Source organism: Lissotriton vulgaris, chromosome 10, assembly GCF_964263255.1.
Source record: "Lissotriton vulgaris chromosome 10, aLisVul1.2, whole genome shotgun sequence".
In the NCBI taxonomy this organism is placed as follows: Eukaryota; Metazoa; Chordata; class Amphibia; order Caudata; family Salamandridae; genus Lissotriton; species Lissotriton vulgaris.
This window is the reverse complement of record NC_141698.1, coordinates 602117871-602139388: the sequence shown is the minus strand read 5'-3', so window position 1 is coordinate 602139388 and position 21518 is coordinate 602117871. Positions and strand designations below refer to the sequence as shown.

General features: G+C 44.4%; 1 protein-coding gene across 1 annotated transcript in view; it reads right to left on the bottom strand.

The window, feature by feature from the left end:
• CEP20 (centrosomal protein 20) overlaps positions 1–21518 on the bottom strand; it is a 332701-nt gene that overhangs the window by 98420 nt on the left and 212763 nt on the right. Inside the window, exon 3 of the mRNA XM_086941436.1 lies at positions 20919–21003. Coding sequence (XP_086797562.1) covers positions 20919–21003 — 85 coding nt within the window. The remainder of the gene's footprint in view (positions 1–20918; positions 21004–21518) is intronic.

Below are 21518 nucleotides of genomic sequence, written 5' to 3'. Positions count from 1 at the left end.
TATAATAGTCCACATTCCAGCCAATCAGTCTGCAGCACCCTCTAGAACCTTCTCCTAAGAAGCTCAAGCCCTCAGATTTTCATAGCACCAAAGTGACCAAGAGTGCATGAGGAGAAGAGAGCCTCTGAGGGGAGGAAGGGTGGGTCGCATGTGAATCTATGAAAGACACCACTACTGGAGAACCACAGTCTACAGGTAACTAACTTTTGTTCTTCTCCAGTATTAGGGTGTCTTTCATAGATTCACATGCTTGAATAAAAATACAAAGCAGTACGCAAAAAACATGAGTCATAAAAGGCAATAAGAACAAATGCAAGAAAAGAAATGCACATATGAACATTGCATAACTATACAAGAGAACCTTTTATGACAGAAGGCAGGAAGCAACAGAGGCTCACCTTCATCTGAAGAGATTTCGTAGCACTGCTTGACCCACAGCAGTGTCAGCAGCGTCAGCTGTCTCCAGACAGTAGTGCCTCGTGAACGTGTGCCTGCTGGACCACGTTGCCGCCCTGCAGATCTGATGTAGAGGCACTCCAGCAAATAGGACGGTAGAGGATGCAACTGCCCTCGTCGAGTGTGCACGCACCGGAGCAGAAAGAGGCCTGCCAGCCAGTTGATGGCAGAAGGAGATGGCAGAAGAAATCCATCGAGTAATGGATTGTTTAGTGACCGGATGGCCCTTGCGCATTCGTCCATAGGCCACAAAGAGATGGTCTGATTTACGAAAAGCAGCAGTGCGTTGAATATAGAATTTGAGGCCGTGCTTCAAGTCCAAAGAATGAAGAGAGCACTCATCAGGAGACTGAGGGTCTGGGAAAAAAGTTTTGAGAATGACAGGTTCATTTAGGTGGAAGTCTGAAGGAACCTTAGGAATAAATTTAGGATTTGTACAAAGTGTAACAGGTTCCCTGGAGAATTAAAGAAAAGGAGGCTGAATGGTGAAAACTTGGATGTCGCTCACTCGCCTGGAGGATGTAAGTGCGAGGAGGAGGGCAACTTTCCAAGTGAGGAATTTTAATTCCGCTGAATGAATGGGCTCAAAAAGAGGTCAGAGGAGCTGTGATAAGACCAGATTCAAATGCCAAACAGGTGGTGGACGCCGGATGGGCGGAAACATCCGGAACAGGCCCTTAAAGAAATGACGAATGATCCGAGAGGAGTACAGTGACGTGGAATCATCATGGCGAAAGCGGGAAATCACAGCCAGGAAGACTTTAAAAGTGGAATGCGAAAGTCCCGACTTTGCCAAAAGGAGGAAAAAAGGCAGGATTTGCTCAGGTGTGGCGAGCAGAGGATCGATCTTCTCCTTGAGGCACCAGATACAAAACCGTTTCAATTTCAGCTTATAGGTCTTGACTGTGAAAGGAGCGCGTGCATGATCAAGCACCTCTCTGCACTCGGGAGCGATATTCAGATGCGCAAACTCATTGTGCTCAGGTATCAAGCGTGAAGCTGGAGAGATGCCGGATCCGGATGGCAAATCTGGGCCTGGCTCATGGTGAGCAGATGAGGCAGAGGGCGAAGAACAATCGGATTGCACTGGGAAAACAGAAGGAGATCCGTGAACCATGGGCGACGAGTCCACCTGGGCGCAATCAGTATGACGTGTCACGGCTGAAGTCTCATCTTGTGCAGTAGGAGTGGAATCAGAGGGATCGGCGGAAAAGCGTAAACTAATTTGCTCAACCAGTTGATCGAAAACGCATTCCCGCTCGATCCTCTGTGGGGATGCCGACTTGCGAAGTGTAGGCATTTGCGGTTGTAGGAAGGTGGATATCTGACTATGGTTGCCCCCAACTTTTTGTCTAGTGTGTTGCTGGTTTTCGACATAGTTGGCCTAGGATCCTGCTATTCGATCCTGCTATTCAGGACCCCAGGCTTCCTGCTCTCTTTGTTAAAATGGACTCCATGTACCTTAGGTACATAACTAATTGGATACTGGGTCACCTTATCAGGCCCTGTACAGTGTACCTTAGGTACTCAGGGCATAGGTGTACCCAAGGCCTACCAGGCGCTGCAGCATGTATTGTGCCACCCCTGGCTGGCCAACTAAACAGACACAACTTGCTGGTAACACAGTTGGGGCAAGGTGGTGTAATCACCCTTTGCTGTAAATATAGTATACCTATATCTAACCCTAAAATGGACACATATACTCCTATAAGTCACTCCTATGGCAGGCCTTATCAATCCTGAAGGCAGAGTGCTTGGAATTATGTGAGATGGTGCTCTAGCATGAACTGAGCCTGTCTGCAGCTTTCGGAACCATGTCCTTATAGCTGTTCTATGATAACGCTATACCATATACTCTTAAGTGCATTATAATCCTCGGGGTTATTGCTAACGTTGGCATAGCATTATCAAAACATGTCTAGTAAGGTGTCATACGAATTTGAATACTACCCCCTCGCCAGTTCTGGCGACGGGGGTAGCATTCCACCCTTCTAGAGGGACAAGACATGCAAGTAACTAGAACCCCGGTTAAAGTTAACCCGAGCCTCAGTATCACAAAATGGATGCTGCTGCCACAGACAAGTCTGACCTTCTGCTGCTGGGAGTCCTTCCAGCAACGGAGGCCTGGACAAAGGATTTCCTGCCTGGGGAGGTGCTAGCACCCCCCCAGACAGGACTTTGTATATCCAGATAGGCAGGGCTGAAAGGAATGAGACATGCCTGGGGCACACAAGGTGTCCCTGTGCATACCCCGGTTCAAACCAGTTGCTTGGGCACTCCAGCCCCAGCTCTGGCCCGAAACCGGACAAAGGATAGGGGGTGTAACCACCCCCCTTCCTGGTCCCACCCACAGTACAGCCCCTTTTAGCAAAATAAAGGTAGGAGCTGGTCCCATTCAAAACGAGATTAATCCTGAACAACTTTACAAGAAGAAACTCTTGACTTTGACGTTCTGCTCCACAGAAGTCTGAAGAAATCTCCCCTGTGGCCAAGGAGTGACCACCCTGCACAAGCAGGCACCATCAAGCGTCCTAGCGGTTCACTTTGTAGTCCTTCCTGGTGGAACCAGACTTCAGAGCCCGACGAGACCCGGACTTCCAGACCTCTCCAACCTCAACTCACATCTGCAGCACAGCTGAGATCCGTGGGTGTGACGAGACACGTGGGACCGGCCATCTTGGAGAAACTGCACTTCGCTTCCAGCACGACTTCTGAGGCATCCTCGAGTAAGTGCTTTGGAGATTGAGAAGCCCCTGCCCCGAGCAGCTCCTGCACCAAAGACCAGCCCCCCAGCGTCCACGAGATCTGCGTGGGGCCCTTTTGCTTGATTGCTGCTCGACGCGTTGTCTGGTCACTTGCCGGCTGGCTAGTGGCCTCCTAGACGACGAACCACAAAATCTACACCGCTGGTCTGGTTGTTCCAGACTGGCCCTTGCTTCCCTGCAAAGGAGAAGCACCCCGGACCCTCTTGTTCCACACCAGACGCCATCTTCACTCACCGCGTGGGTTGCTTTTGCCAAGGCCTGTTGACTCCGATTCCGGATCAGACACTGCCGACAGCGAGAGCCTGCGTGGGACAGCTCGTGCCTCCATCCTGGTCGAATACACCTCCTGGTCCATGTGGCTGCAGAGTCAAGCGTCCACTCTTCACCTGATCGCGACAACATCATCTGGTTCCTTCCTGGTTCCACTCCGGTCACTGGCTAGTGACTGTGAACATTGTTCCCTCTGCTTTCGGGTCTCCATCTTCCTTGATCCACCCTTGGATCACTCCGGACATCTTCCTCCTGGTCGCCTGCAGCATCTTTCTACAAGGCTCCATGGACTTCGACGCGGAAACCCAACACACTTTCAAACCTATGCACCCGCAGCCCGTGGGTGAGGTAACGAGAGCATTTCGGTGTTCATAGGTAGATTGACTCTCCTAGTGTCCAGGTATCCTGTAGTTTCAGTCTCAACCAGTCGGAACTGTCTTTACTTACCTATTTCGCAATTTGTTTGTGCCCATTGACTTTGCATTGGAACCCGCGTGTGTGTTCTAACACTACACACGCGTCTCGTGGGCCTCCTGGTCCTTACCTAAGGTTAGGGTAGTGTAGCCCCAGCGATTCTACAGCCTCTGGGCATCCTCATTTCTTCTATTGTTCTACTTATACCATTTACTTAGTATAGGGTTTGCCGTGCCCCTAGGGCACCATTGTAATTTGAGCGACTTACTGTATTTTTCTTAAGAGTCTTGTTATGTGCTTAGCCCTCTGATCTCATAAAGAGTTTAGAGGTGTTTGTTAGTAATATATTGTTTATTTTCATAACAATCTGTGTGGTGTCCTTTCATCTGGTATTCATGGGGATATATGTGGTAAAACAGCTGGCTTCACATGCCAAAAGAGGTTAGCCTAAGACTGCTTTGTCCATGCTACCATTAGGATAGCTGGTCTATAAGGTTGACTTTACAACCAATCACCATAAGGGTTGTTTGGACTGATACAAGGTGATCACTAGAACTAGTGAGCATCATAGATCAGGCCAACTTCTCACAGCGGTTGATTGGAGTCGCAAACAGAACCAGCTCCGGCTGACCCCACAAGCGAAACACATACTCCAGAGTCGGTTGATGGAGTTCCCACTCGTGATTGTCCGTAGTCGATCTGCTGAGAGAGTCCGCAAGGGCGTTGGAAGCACCCGGTACGTGAACTGCTGTCAGTTGGACATGGTGTTGAATCGCCCATCCCCAGATCTGTTGTGCCTGTCTGGAAAGCAGAAGAGACCTTGTACCTCCTTGTTTGTTGAGGTAGTGCATACTGGTGGTGTTGTCCGTACGCACCAGCAGCGATTTCCCTTCCACCAGCAGCCGGAAAGATTTTAGGGCGAGGAAGATGGCCAAGAGTTGCAGGCGAATTATGTGCCATGTGCATTGATCTGCAGACCATTTGTCCTTGACTGACAACCCTTTGAGGTGTGCACCCCAACCCTCCAATGAGGCGTCCTTCGTGAGGGTAAGCGTGGGGTCTGTGTCCTGGAAAGGCCGTCCGATGGCGTTGTTCGGAAGGTGAGCCCACCATTCCAATGCGACCTGAATGCGGGGGGTCAGGCAGACTTTTTCGTTGAACGACCCTGGGACTTGCCGCCGTTGTTTGTCCAGCTCCTCTTGGAGGACTCGCATATGTAGCCTGCAATTGGGGATCAGTTGAATGCAGGATGATGCCATGCCCAGAAAAGATTTCAACATCTAGACAGAAGCGGACCTTCTTGAGCGTAGAAGAGCCACCATCTTGACTATGCGGTTTTGTCTCTCCTGCGAGACAAACACCTTCGCCAGACGAGAGTCTATCAATGCCCCCAAAAAGATTTATTGTTGTGCTGGACGGACATGAGATTTCTCGTTGTTGATGGAAAGACCCAAGGCGTGAAAGATAGATAGGCAAGTCTGAGTGTGTTGGCTTGCTGCATGAAAAGTTCGAGCTTTTATCAGGCAGTCGTCCAAGTAAGGGTAGAACTGAATGCCCTGTAGGCGAAGAAAAGCCACAACCGGAGCCATGATTTTCGTGTAGACTCTCGGCGCGGAATGAAGGCCGAAAGGTAAGACCTTGAATTGGAAGTGTCTCGATCCTACTGTGAAGCGAAGATACTTTCTGTGTCTTTGATGGAGTGGCACATGAAAATATGCATCTTGGAGGTGGATGGTGGAGAGGAACTCTCCGGGATTTAGAAGCTGTCAAATTTCCAGTAAGGTCAGCATCCGAAATGTTTGGGCTTTGATGAACTTGTTGAGGGCTCGGAGGTCCAAGATTGGGTGCCACTCTCCTGATTTATTCCTGATAAGGAAAAAGCAGGAATAAGAGCCCCTGCCCTGTTGTAATCGAGGAACCGCTTCCACAGCCCATTTCTGTATCATAATTTTGACCTGCGCAAACAGTTCCTTCAAATGTGCTGGGGGAGGGCCGGCGGGTGGGAGGAAATTTGAGAAATTCGAGAGCGTGGCCCTTTAAGATGACATCCAAGACCCAACAATCTGAAGTTATTTGTGACCAATTGCAGAAGGGCTGGAAGATTCGACCTCCAATTTTCAGAGCAGGAGAAGACTTGACCCTGGGAAAGTCACTGTTTTTTAGAGGTAGCACCACCTCTGATGGTGCTCTTCCTTCGATAAGGCCTGGAATCGGATTGTCTATTTTGAGGTTGATAGGAGTATCGCGGTTTGTTTTCACCATAGGAACGGTACTGGGAGGAGCCACGAAAATTGGAGAAAGTACCTCTGCCACGTGCTCCGCGAAAGGGCCGCTTCCGGTACTGGAGGGATCCCTGAGCACGAGCCGTGTCCGTGTCCTTCTTGAAGGACGCTAAGGCGTCATCCACGTGCTTGCCGAAGAGGGATTCTCCATCAAAAGGCAAGTCGAGCACCCTCGCCTGTACTTCAGGCCTAAAAGCCGTAGCCTTGAGCCAGCCCTGCCTCCTTAAGACAGCAGCACCTGCGAGCTGCCTGAAACCAGTCGAGGAAATGTCAACGGCACAGTCAATAATTTCCGAGGACATCTTCTCTCCCTCCTGCACAATCTTATGGGCTTCAGCCCTGGAGGATTCAGGAAGCAGGTCAACCAAAGCCGCGATCTCTGACCATATCTGACGGTCATATCGTCCAAGGATGGCCAAGGAGTTTGCCGCCCTGACCGTCGTGGCAGCCATAGTGGTGAATTTCTTCCAGATGGTATCCAGGCGGCGACCCTCCTGATCCGGTGGCGAAGTCAACGGAGTCGCCGGGTTACGCGACCTCTTCTGGGCAGCTTGCGCAATGACCGAGTCAGCCTTAAGTTTTGACACAAGGCATGCCGGTGAATCTGCAGGCGCCTTGTACTTTTTGTAAAGGCGCGGAAGCACGGCCTGGATAGAGTTAATCCGTTCCATGAGTTTAAGCCCCTCCTGGCTTATGAAGTCAATGATTGGGATGGTATGAACTTGCTTCAAAGGCTGATCCTTGAAGTCATATCGGAAGCAGTCCTGTTGTTTGACGTCCATAGGCAAGTGAAAACGTTTCGCGGCTCTCACCATCAGGTTGTGGAAACCCCCAATGTCCACTGGGGGAGAAGCCAGGGGAGATGCAGGAGGAGGAGACGGTGTCTGGGCCCGATAGTTATCCCAATCTGTAAGGACAGCGTCGTCGTCCTGGTCCATATCATTGCGGACATCACCATCATCAGTATTATAACAATGCAAAGATACATAACATCAGCCAATTCATTAATTGCAATTCAACACAAGTAGTGTACTGTCTTAAGTGCATCTGTAATCAGATCTACATTGGTAGCACTATAAGACCCTTAAAAGAAAGAATCCAAGAACATATACGTGCTATCCGAAACAATAATACACAATATACTTTTGCAGTTCACTTTAATACCATTCATGCGAACACTGACATTTACAAAATAGGGTTTCATGGCATAGACATGGTAGCAGCAGGACATAGAGGGGGCAATAGAAAATCTGAACTGCGCCAAAAAGAGAGCAAATGGATAATTTCTTTACGAGCGGTGGAACAGGGGATCAATATAGACAAAGAGCTATTTGAATTTCTATAAATAACAACCTTAAACTGCAAAGGACCAGTGGTAACATCTAGATAGATATATAATATCTCCAGGGGCAGATACATCAAGCCATATTAATTACAATAAGGGTTTTTTCAGACACAGTACGGGGTTTGTTGAGAAGAAAACTGAATAGGTATGAAAATGAATAGCTAACTGTTTAAGATCATGTAATTCCTATATGTTGAAACTTTTTTGACAATAATGAAAAAAATACAGGCTTAAATCATGAAAACAACTGTATAAGGAATACAGGTGAGAAAGATAATGGATTACATATCTTTATAGGAATTTTATCTATAAAAAAATATTAGACAAACTAATATCCAACTTGGTTTTGTATACATTTATAGATGATGAAATTGAGACTGTCACAGGAAAATAATTGCTGGAATTGCGAATATATAATGTTTTGGTTGCGGTTCATATACATTTTTTTTTCTTGTGTGAAACTTTGTTGAAATACTGTGCACCGATGAGAATTGGGAAATCGCCGCGCAATTATGGAAGATAGGTATATAAAGACCAAAGTATAGCATAATTAACTATATACTACTCGCTTGGAATATCTTGGAAGTCTAAGATGGCCGCCGTATACAGGAAGGTTTGTGTTTTAAGACTAGAATAGTCAGCTGTCGATTTCGGACTTGAAGGCGGGGGCTGAATGGTAAAATTGCAGAGAACGCAGGAGAATTTGCCGCAAAGCTGTAGAATCAACAGGATGAAGAAGTAAAGATTCGAAACGGTGAGTCACACAATCGTCAGGCCTGCAAGGGAATCATGTCAGTGGTTTCAGATTGAAAGAGCATGCCCGAATACGTGTAGGGTAGGAATGAGGAAGTGTGCGCCAACCGCGTTATATATGGAGTCAGCGCATTGATGGCAGGGAGATTGACAAAAGGACTTGTACGAGTGGTTTTAGGTTTAATGAGCATGCTCATTCAAGTGTGGGACAAGAGGGAGGAAGCGCGGACTAATCGCAATATATTTGGAATTAGCGCTTTGATGGCAGATGCATGCATAAAGGGTTTAAACAAGGTAGGGCAGGCCTATGACAAAAACATGGGGGTAAAGGAATTTTGATAAGAAGTATATGCAATGCTGGGAGTACAATGCTTGATACAATATTAGTTTTAAGATATATGCACTATAAGTAATGGGGGACCGGTTATTAGGAGAGCAGATCAAATGCAAATAAAGGAATGACATACGGTTCCACATGCTTTTTTAACAATAGCTAACCTGTAAGTGAGGAGGAACACGCTAAGACCTGTTGGAATAATTATAAAGGGCAGGAGCTTGTATCAGGATTATACTACGCAATTCACGTGAGATAGGCGAGTCGTTTAACATTTTGCGAGAATGGGTAAAACGTAGGCACTGCCTAATGGAATAATAATAATTAATGCGGAATTTCTAACACGATAGTAAATGTTCTATAAACACTATATCTCAAAGAGGGCCACTTATTAAAGCGCCAGATATAGTGAGGTTCTTTTATGATTTTTATTTTTTTTAGAAGGGATTGGACTTATCAAGGCTCTCATAAGATTAACACTTTGATGGATCAGTATATTGACGCTGGCTGTTTTTGAATTGGTGAAAATCACACAGTGACAAAAAGAAAAATAACTTTTAAATAAGGTAAGACGTAACTTAGCATCTATAAAAAATTGGTTTTCTAAGGAGACAGAGTATGTCCCAATCAAATAAAGTGGATACTCCTAATGTGTTTTTTTTATATACAATCTGCTTTTTAGATAATATTGACTATTTTGAAGCGGCGCCAACATAGGAGTGCCCTTATACATCAAGCAGAATGGGTGAGCAGAGTCTATCATCCCTCATTCACCCACAATTAGGTGCATTTAGGTAGCACGTCAATTAATGCACTGGGTGACCGCTTGCAAATAATTTTTATGTCGGATCTCTTGGGTTAAGGTCCATTGGTCTTTTACTTTTAGATTTCTTACTCATTCTGGTACTATTTGTTTGCGACGTTGGGTGATCTTTAATTGAATGGCGGAGATTCTGTTTTCTTTGCTGCACAATATGATTAGGTAAATTTCGTTAGCTTTATCAGTATTTTGATAGAGCTGTTCACCACAAGATCTAGTGGTGGTGGTGGTCACTCGTCACAGATGCTATGTGTATAATACTGCACGAACAATGCACAGAATGAAATAGCAGAGTGTACATATTAAGTGATTAAGAAGATTGAATGTTGAGAATGTATAGGTCACAGTTTGTATTTCTTTTTTCTGTCTTTTTAGGTTTTGCCTGGCATAGCACTGCGCAGCAGTGTTCGCGTAGGCGAAATCTTATGTTTACCAGTACGGGGCTTTGTCCCGCCTCTCTCTTCCATTGGCTAGCTCCATAAATGGAGGCTAGCCATTGGAAGAGAGATGTGTCAATCTTCGCGGGAGCATATTCGTTGGCGTTCCACTGGTTTTTTCGCTCTCCGCCCCTTTGCGATCGTCATTGCGGCGGTGGGCGATGGTTTATTATTTTTTTTTTAAAGGTTTGTTTTGCCCATTTTGAAAGTGTCGTTTGCAGGGGTGGGTTCTGCGATTTCAGTTTCCTGGCTTTGCTAGCAGGTAAGCGGCATGTCTATCCCGCCTCCCCTCCCGCTGTCTAGTGTTTTTGCTGACTGATTTCTGCCACCGACCACACAACACTGCTCTAAGCTTAATCGATTTAATCTTGAGCTCATTACATTTTCGAGGGAAAGCTTTTTATTTAACTGCACAAACCGTGTGCCGCCACCTCATGACAGAATGCGCGAGCCCTGTGAGCACAGCTAGTGGCGAGGGTTAAAGCTTTCTGTGTCCTCAATCACCCTCGGATTCCAGTCAGACTTCCTACGGCGTCTCGCAGAGGCACGCATTCCACATGTAGCGCCACTCCCAGTTATGGACAATGAATTCCTAACTACCAGTCCGCCCCATCTCGCACAGCACACTGCCATTTCTGACGCAGGAAACAGACACTCACAAGATAACATTGTACCAGATTGCAGAATGTGAAATATGAACATCTTGCTCACGACGCAACTGCATTCCTGATTCTCCATGCCTGGTGCGTTTGTCACGACCCTTCAAGTTAAATATTACCTCACTCAGCGTGCGCGTTTTACACCGACCTAGTTTGACTATCCGCCCATAATCCTGTTTACAGCGGTCCATCTGCAGCCGTGGGCAGCTGAATCGGAATGGGAATAATGTTCTGACCATTTTGAGCCCTGGAGCGGAGGGCGAGCGACCCTACTAAACTTGAAGCCGGAAGTGTATTGCGACGGCAAGATGGCGTCTGCCATACTTGTGCTGTTTGGCCGGAGCTGCTAGGAACTGGTGTTGCAAGTGCGGGCTGCGAACCCCCCCCCATCCTGTGCCGGGTGTGATTGATGCTGAAGGCAAGAGGGAGTTGCGGTCGAGTTTGAGCTGCCAGGCCTGGATCGGGGGTACGAGATTGCATGAAGATACAAGCTGAGGTTAGCAGTGGCTTTGAGGGGTGAGATAGCGTAGGAGCTGGTATGTGGGCGTGGAGAGCCTTGATTGTGTTTGCAGCCTGCCTGGCGAGCCGGCGAGGAACAACTGTATGTACCAACCCTAGGGGTGAGTGATCCGACAGCTAAAAGGGCCTGTGAGCTCTGAAAATACTTGTGGTGGCTTATCTCCCCCCGGCAGTCATAGCTGGGCGTGCGGTATAAGTGTGGAGTGGGCTAAGGAACTGCTTCTGGAGGCCACACGAGCGCCTCGTTGACTGCAGTGAATAAATAGCATATAAAAAGCCCGGGCCTACGTGAGGTGCACCTGCCAGCAGGGGGAGTCTGGAGAAGGTGACTGCGGCGGCTGCAGTGAAGGCGGGCCCCTGTGTACCCAGCGCCGGAGGTGGTGAGTGCGGTGCGGCCTAGCACAGGTTAATGGTGGCAGAGGCGGATGCAGGCCAGGTGCGGGCGGCCTCCCATGAGCTGCAGAAAGGTGCTGGGGGGCATGGGTGGCGCCGGAATTCACTGAGTGCGGCGGCACCTATATACGCATTGAAAACAGACACACTTTGCGCCCTTAGTTTTAACCCCTTACTCCCTCCACACACTCACCTTTGCTGGCTCTTGGAATTATGCTCTGGGGCTCTGTGTGTGGGTGTCTGGCTCTGTGTGTGGGTGTCTGGCTCGGTGTGTGGGTGTCTGGCTCGGTGTGTGGGTGTCTGGCTCGGTGTGTGGGTGTCTGGCTCGGTGTGTGGGTGTCTGGCTCGGTGTGTGGGTGTCTGGCTCGGTGTGTGGGTGTCTGGCTCGGTGTGTGGGTGTCTGGCTCGGTGTGTGGGTGTCTGGCTCGGTGTGTGGGTGTCTGGCTCGGTGTGTGGGTGTCTGGCTCGGTGTGTGTGTCTGGCTCGGTGTGTGTGTCCGGCTCGGTGTGTGTGTCCGGCTCGGTGTGTGTGTCCGGCTCGGTGTGTGTGTCCGGCTCGGTGTGTGTGTCCGGCTCGGTGTGTGTGTCCGGCTCGGTGTGTGTGTCCGGCTCGGTGTGTGTGTCCGGCTCGGTGTGTGTGTGTGTGTGTGTGCATATTTGTGTGGGGGCTCTGTGTGTGTGGCTGTGTGTATGTGTGTGTGGGGCTGTGTGTGTGGGGCTGTGTGTGTGTGGCTGTGTCTGTGTGTGTGCAAATGCAATAGGTCTCGCATTTGCGAGAGATTAAGCTATCGGCATTGTAAATGACAATGCCATTTATTTATCTGTTTTCAAAACCAACATATAAATAAACATTATGTAATTTACAATGCCAATAGCTCTAACTTTTGCAAAGGCGAGACCGTTGCATTGTAAATGCTTGTTATATATGACATACAGCCTTGATGAAGCCCGAATAGGGCAGAACGCACATCGGCTGTGGATCTTGGGCATTTATGAAATAAAGTTGTTGATCTGTCAACTTAATACGGCTATTGGAATTGACTGAATTCATCCTCGAGAAAGAAGATTGATGGACACAAAGTGCATATTGGCACAAAGGATAAAAGAGACTGCATAGGATGTGCACTGGCGTACAAATTTTACAATATTGGGACATACTGCCTAAGTTTTTTTAGGCAGGAGGTCTTTGTGGATGCATTAGGTGGATGCGCAACAATACATCATCGTTGCACTCAGAACCAAATGTGTTAAATGTCATGCATAGATAAAGGGGACTCGATAGGAGAACATAGATTGATGTGCAGATTGCCATATAGCAAATCCACCCTTTCTTTTTTTCTTGTATCATCAGTATTAGGATCTGGAAGAACCGGTGATCTTGGCTGAGCAACAGGAAGTGGCTCCTGTGCTGGAGGAAGCGGAGCGGGAGAATTCTGCGCAGAAGGTGGGAATCTGCGATTATAATCATCTAACATGTGTTCGTACCTCTGTGCAGGCTGGCTTGGCCAAAAGAGTGGAGGAATTTCTATCCTGTAGTCGTCTTAATAATGAAAGGACACATACTGTTTGTAGCCAGATTCTGTTTATGCAGTTAATCGCTATTAGTGTACCTATACACTGAACGTCGCCTACCTTTTTAAATCCTCCAATGTGACACTGTGGGAGTGCTGCCTCGTCTGTTCTACCTTGCGAGTCACTCGCACCTAATTCGGACAAAACAGCCGTTAAGTCCAATGCACACCACCGTGGACCTGCTCATTAGTGCCTTAATATTACTTCAGTGCATGTTTGAATAAATCGCCCCCTACCTTTCTTCTCTATATAACTGCCGAGAAAGGGGTAGGTACATGTCCATGTCCTGGAGCTCCCAGCCGGGGCTTTGTGACTATCCAGTCAATCGGAAAAAAACGGGAGCGCGATAGAATATTACTCGCGTTCTGGCCCGTTAGTCCTCTGTAAAGGATTGTCATATCATGCTTAGCGCGATGCGCTTACCCGATTCTTTTTCCGCTACACTCGACCCAATACGACCAGCGCTGCTGGCTCCTTAGCCGATCCTTTGTTAATGGCTCCTTTACCGATCGCGTCTTGTTGCAATCGCCATATTGGAATGGTTGGGAAATTAGGAATGAAGCATTATGGGAACTGTAGTTTGGAAATAACCAAATCGGATTCTTTCAGGGAAATAATTGATATGGGCTTGTGGCGTTTTAACGCTGGCTGATTGGAGGGTAGGTGAGCATCTTCACAATAGAATGTAATGTCAAGACATTCATTTGCGGTGCAACTGTACTGATGGGTGAACTTTAAGTTGGAGTCATTGTGATTAAGAAATGTGAATAAGTCTAGTAGGCTACCCGTGTCGCCTTTCCAAATCATTATAATATTATTGATATACCTTCCCTAAAATAAAATGTTATTGGTGAAATGTGGTGGGTAGCATTTCCATTAATAATAATCTTCAAAGTAACCTATATGGAGATTTGCATACAATAGGGAGAATTTCGCCATTATTGCCACTCCTTGTATTTGTAGAAACCACCTTTGGTCATGCAAAAATACATTATTATCTAATACCAAGTTGATCCTCTCAACAATCGTTTCATTATGTTCAAATACAGTTCTTCTTTGATGTAAAAAGAAGTGTTTGGTTGCTTCAAGTCCATTATCTTTAGGTATGCAGGTATACAGGATATTGACGTCTACAGTAACAAGAGTCATGTCATCTGTCCAGACAACATCCGTCATTTTATTTATTAAGACCCAGGTAATCTGTATGTCAAAGGAGGAATGATCATGTGGTTGCCGAAAGTGATCATGCATTCAGAGAACTTCTCAGTTGGGGAGCTGATCTTTAAAACAATAGGTCTTCCGGGAGGGAAGGTCTCTGATTTGTGTATTTTAGGGAGAATGTAGATGCATGGATAAGTAGGAAATGGTTGTTCAAATATCTATATACAAGATCTGGATTTAGACAAAGGTCGCTGTACTTTTGAAAAGGTTTGTTAAATGGGTAATAACCTGTGGAATTGGGTTGGTGTATTTGTAATAATAATTATACATACTAGAGTCTTGCATTAATGACTCCAAAGCAGCATGTTCATCATGACATAGATTGTCATGACAAAATGTGTGGTGTTTATCATGTTGTTCCTCCAGGCAATAGAGATCTCTGCCTTTGTAGAAGAGATCAATATTTTTGCCTGATGGCAACAGTGGATTAAATGTTGATTCTGATTTGAGGGCGTTAGCACCGTCAGATCTGCAGAGATGTCAAAATCCTGAATTGCTTCTTTAAGCACAGGTCTTGGGTGTCACTTATAAAAAATAAAGTATGTATGTCCTCAGGACATCTTTTATGGTCATATTGCAAGGAATCATATAAGGTGGAACTGCATTTGTAACTATTGGCTTGATAATTATTTTTTTTTAAAGTTTTAGTTTCAAACTAACCTGAATAAAGTGTGTCCCCGTGTAAAATCACATTTATTGGATGGACAAAAATGTAAACCCTTGTTCAAGAGGCCACATTTGTTCTATGTTAAAGGTTTAATTGAAAATTAACAATAATTATGGATGCTTTAGCGGATACATTTATGGAAACCAGCAATTCCTCACCGAAGAAAAATAATTACTTCAGTTGTTCCTAGTTGACTCCCTGTCCTTAATCTGCTCAGGTGGCAATAGATTACGTAAGACTGATGCTAGATGGATCTTTAAACTTCGAGATGTGGACATGGTCTTCCATCAGGATTGGTAATTAAATAATTTTTTTAATGTCTAATCATGTAGAGTGACCTTTAAATCTACTAGATTAGCTGAGGTTTAAGCAGAACAAACATTCTAGCATGTTTATGATTGGCAAACGTGAATATAGTTATACAATTTTCACATGACTAATTGTTGGCATACATATTGTCCTTATGAACACTATATCTGCAATAATGTTTTTTCCTTTGCTGCCGATCAGAATCATTATGACCTATTGGTTTTTCATAACTATATTGTCTTCTCAGTAACTCTTCATTATGAGTCCGCAACTGTGCTACTAAGTCACGTGGAGAACGTTAACTTTGTCATTCATAATAATAGAGATTAATCATGTTCTCTGCAGGAATTCTGTCCTTAGAAAAGACTTATGTCGAATAATACTTTCTTGTCGTCAACTTGACCAACTTCACCAACTTGACCACGACTAAGTATGTGTTTTTGGAAATCATTCAGACATATTGGCTACATAACCTGTACTATCTTGAATGATTTGGTCCTTTTAAATTATAGATGACTTAATATCTCTCCTAAATGCGGTAGGTTAAAATCTATCACAATCTCCTCTCACTACTAAATTCCTATATTTTTGCATAAGAAATTATTTTCTCTACCGTATAACAAATATTTTACTATTCATACCAGCATTCATACTATTCCCTCCACCCCTTACCACAACTCATTACAAAATGGTGCCATTTACTGCAGAATGTGCAATTGTTTAGTCTTTTTGCAGTTATTATGACTAACTATTCTTTATGAGGAACAGGAAACATTGGTTTGGCATTCACAGACACAGAGCCTGCACCAGTAACACTAAGCACCTACTGCTTTTAAGCTAATAATTTCACTTCAGGCAATGTAACTGCTTGGAATAATTACTTTTGTATTACCATAACTGAGACTATAGAAAACAGTACATATTGTGCAGAAGCTCACATGGGATTTTTGTGGTTTACTATCCGCAAATATACTGGTCACCTATGTTTTAATGTGGCTCAACATAAGTGACATGATGTCCTTTTTTTTAAACTCAGGATAGTGTCATTATATTTGGATTGTAGCCTTTTCTATATGTTCTTTATTGCAACTCAATGAATCTATGCAAATGATATTGCATGAGATTTTTCATCCTTATTTTGCTCTTAAATTAGACCCAGCTCAAGTTTACTGGCAGCTTTACAACATAGTGGCCAAATTACAGTCTTCATTTGATTTGTGTATTTGCCCAAGACTTCCTTAGTTACAATGTTGCACTTTTAAGGAACAACACCCTTAATGTTATACTAATTGATTGTATTTGGTTGTGAACTTGTTACCGCAAGTCCGTCCAAACTATGGCATGGTACGACTGACTACTTTTTGAATCATGACAACCACCCACCTGTCACTTTACCAAATCAGAGGTACAGTGTTTTGCAGGGAGTACTGCTTGATTTCTGGATAATCCATTTACAATTCTTACTTTATTGCACATACACCTAATATTTAAATGACTACCTTTGAACTCACAATTTAGCAATAACCCTTTTTCTTGATAAGCTGCTTCTGACATATCAAGTGGTGAAATTACTCACTTTATTCCATTTCTCTCCGTGAATACTGGGTGAGGTTGATAAGAACATAGTTTGTACACTATTTTGCTCATAGTGTGACTACTATCTATGGAACTTTCACTTGATTACACTGGAACAGCTTTGCTTCTGTTTGGATTCAGGTGTACTACATACTGTCACAAATTAATCTCAGACCAATTTTGGGGCTGGTTTTTTTTCCCCTTTCTTTTTAACAAAACGTCATTGCTCATTACATCTTTCTTATTTTCCGTTACACATATCTCGCTTTCCTTGACTCTGGTCGATCAAACTCTGTCCATCATAATACTTGCATAGAGCTTACAGTCTTGAACAATTCTATAAGACGAAACACGTGTGATGGCTGTATTGTCTGTAAATAAGCCTTCTACTGGTCATAGAATTATATATTGTCCTTTGGGAATTCTTGTACGTTATCTACATAAGGCTGCAGTATTGTATTGCTGGGTCTTTCTACATATGATTGCTACCATATACGCCTCTGCATCAGGTGTGGACATTTGAGTAATTTGAAACACGATCTTTTGAAGACCAAAATAAAAACAATTTGATCCACTCTAGTATTTGTGGGCTGTTGTGATAGCATACTTATACAATTATTTTGAAATCCTACATTTTTTCGTTTGCTCCAGACTACCCTCTAGCCTCCTGGCTCTATGGTCAGCATTTTTAGTGCTACTTTGAGCCCTTTCCTTCAACTCAGGACTGATGCCTGGGCTTAAGTTGTGTGTAATGCCCCTATCCCACCTTCATATACTTCACCTGATGTGTGCCAATAAGGCCTCTCCAGTCAATGGCCTGGAATCAGCAATACTGTCAAAGAAAAGGCTGCCCCTAAAGATAACCATGGGTTTATTTTGTAGTTTGGGTTTGGAGCAGGTACACGTGTCTACCATCGATGACTTTATATCTTTCTACCACTGCATAGCCTGGCTGATTACAGTGTTGACTTTGTTGTTCACAGCAGTTTATATAGCACCGATTTATCTGGGTATTAATACACTCTTACTTTCCTGCAGCTGGTAAAATGAATCACACTGCTGCATATCTGCTTAATTTAGGTGCATGTGACATTTTGTTGCTGACTACTAACTAGCTTATTTATCCTGCTGAATTTGTATGTCGGAATTAGTCTCGGGGAAGCGAACTCATTAAGCACTGTCTTGGTCATAGTTTTCCCAGGCATCTAACCTGTAAAACACTGATTATGCTTTGTTTACATTGCATTTTTACGAATCTCGACTGATCTGTTAATGTCTAGATAGAATAAATGCAAACTTAGAGAAGCAATCAAATACTAGTTACTGCTTTGATTTACTGGAAAGAAAGAGTCACCCACTTGACAGTAGAATGCCACCTATACGAACACTGAAACCACAGAAATAGCACAAATAAGCAATATGACAACTTGAAACCTGTGTAAAAAAATTCAGAACAGTGGAATGCTCTGCCACCTTTCTTGGTCCGTGGTGGAGGAAATGGAAGAGACTGCCTATACCTTTGCTCTCCTTAGCTACAGTTTGTGTTTCCTTTATTTCCTTTGAACAGCCGATGTGATTCCGCAGGGAGGAAGCAAGTGTAATTTGGTCATATTCTTCTGGAATTTGGGTTTTTGGCTCTTCTGACTTTTTAAAAATGCTCAAGAATGGATCCTGCTGCTAAACTGTATGACCTGTAACTGCTAGTTGCAGTTATCAGGTTGAGGAAGCTTGGGCTACATGTTGAGGGCTGTCTAGAGGTCTGGATACCTGCATACAAGTGTCCTGTTGTGTTTGCTAATTACCACAGAGAAGTCTTTGCAGTCGGAAGCTTAACGGGTACCATAATCTTCTAAAGCTGTGCTGCAGGATCTTTTGGCCTCTAGTCTGAAAGGGAGGAGGGGTCAGCCATCACTCTCTTCTATGACAGGCATCTATCCTCAATGTGGGCAGAGCTAAATACAGTAGCATTAGTCAAGAATTACATCTTCTCCAGCCACAAAACAGTATGGTAGAATGCACAATGTCAGACATGAGGTTGAAGAGGCCGACTGATGGATAATTATTGCTGCATCACTGCTAACTCTTGGGGACAAGCTAAGGCGTGTGTGACAGCTAGAAAGAGAGGTTTTGTTGGAGTCAGAAGATATGCTGCAACATCTCCTTATAAAAATAAAGGTCAAAGCAAGACAGACCAAACATTTTTTTTCTATTGAAAAACACTTGTGAAAGATAATCAGTCACCGGGAAATGAATTATATGGATAAGGGAGACGCAGGTACATCCAGAGGAGACACTGATTTTATCACCACTGAGAGATGTGCAGCAAACTATAATGAACATCTAGAAGACCGTAATCTCCAAATACAATAGCATTGATTGTTCAACAGGCACACAAGAGAATGGAAAATAACTCTAGGGTTGTTTCATGTATTTTGTGTTGTTATGAATGCGCTACCAGAAGATGACAAGCAGTAGATGAATTTTAAAGAGTATCCTGTCCTAGCTGCTGTTTGGAGGAGTTACATCTCAAATGTCTAGAAGAATAGGTATTTGAAGCCACTATCCACCTTCTGGGGTTACTGAAGTACTTGGTGGGTGAGGAAACCAGAGGTTTTTAAATTCAGAAGTATTGTCTTAAGAAGATTGCCCTAAAGTTGCAATGGTGAAGAAGTACCGACTCCCCATGAGAGGAGCGAGCAGCAACAAGTTATTCCGGGAACTGTATTAGTCGAATTGGAATGCACACATTTTGATTTTTCCTGATCATAATTGGTCTACACATAACAGGAGGCAAAAACTACAGTTCATCAACTCAAACTGGATTTGGAGACATCTCTGTGGCACCTTGCCAAGCTGAAAGTGTCTTATACTGAGTAGAAGCCACGTTTTACCCAGATTGAGCCAGCATGGAATTTTCTGTGAGCAAAGAAAAAAGGAGTGTGAGTAGCTGTAGCCAAATACAAAATGGGTGATATCTCATCAGACTGTAGAGAAGGTCACTCTGGGACTTGCAAGATGGTATAGCTCTAGAAATTGTGGCTGAAGGGTGTGCTCTGAGACTCCAAGCTTATAAAACTGGGTGTAATCTATAGAGTGACAAGAGTTCTTTTTCCTGTCTGACCTCCCATCCATAGTTCCCCCAACGCCTCCATCTCATTTTGGGATGGTAAGTCAGAGTAACTACTTAAAAGGTAGACTTGAAGAAGGCACATATTGTGGTCCTGTGGGTTATATTGATCTCTCTACGGCCTACCACCCTATATTGGTGTATAGAGACTGTTTGCTCAACAAAAAGTGTTTAATCCCAAAAGAGAACAGCGTAAGCACAGGAAATAAAGTTTGGTACCACTGGCAATGCCGCTGATGCCCATGGTTTCAGTGGTTATGAAATGAGTGGCAAAAAATATGAACACAGCTCAAACAGCCTGGTTAATTCCTGTAGTTTCATCACATTACTTCCTTTAGCTCCAATGTGACAAGTAGGAGACTTGAGGGACTACGAATGGCAGTGGCTCAATCGTATGATGTTACTGTTGGTTCCAGGGACATGCCATGCATTTTTATAAATCATTGTTAACAGCATAAGCATGAACCCCACATTACCTAATAAAACTGCCCACTTAAGTATATGTTTCCAGTAATGTGAAATGGTGAAACGTGTATTCCATGACGGCGTACTTTGGGCAAATAATTTAAATAACTTGCATGAGTGAACTGAGTGACTGTCACCCCTTTGATACATCTAATACTAATCACAAACATTGACATCTGCAAGGGTAAAGATTGTTACCAAAAATTCACATCAATGTTTGGAGTAGGCAGTGTCAAGAACATAACTGTCAATGATGTAGCAGGTGCAGTGGCATCGGGAACCAAATATTCCAGGGCAATAGTACAACCGATTATTATTTTCTTGTACCACCAAAAATGGACGCAGACGTGGGTGTTCCAATCTCCTTACCTGCATTAGGGACCATGACACCCTCGCTACAACCCTGGGCAGTTACAACCAGCACTGTAGCAGAAAGGGCAGGAGGCACTGATACAATTTTAACAAGCAAAGTTCAGTTACATTCTTAATCTCAAATTTCAAAATGCAACCTAGAACAATGGTACTCAATTACTTACATGGATCTTCCATTTGTGTCTTCAACTACATTTAGCTCACTGACAAGAAACTGCCGGTCTAATGGAATATCCGGTTGGCCAGATTCTGAAACAACAAAATAGACCAATGAACAGACAAATTAAAGCATGCAGATATTCTAAGAATGAGTATCAGCTGCTTGTACCTGGGTTGGCACCATCCACAATGAAACAGACAGCAGTTAATCAGATAGACTAGAAGTTATCTGTATAATAACAATTTGTTGAAGAATGCGTGGCACCTCTGGGTACTGTCTGATACAATTAGGAAACGGGCATTGGCAGAGCTTAGAAGTTGTGGAAGAGTCAGAGGGAGGTAGAAAGAGAAAGAGAGGGATTCCATGGTGGCCATCTTAGTGTGTAAGTGAGAACAACAAAGTGACAGGTACAACAAAGTGACAGGTACACCCGAAACATGCTATCAGCAAGTGTTCTAGAATACTGAGTCCTCCGATTTTGGAGTATAGTAAATTACTAATATTCAGAGTTGGTTTGTGTAATACACAATTAATCCTTCAAGCTACCTTCCATAGAACTCTGATACTCATAGATGCAGATCACACACAAGAGGGTGGTGCAGCT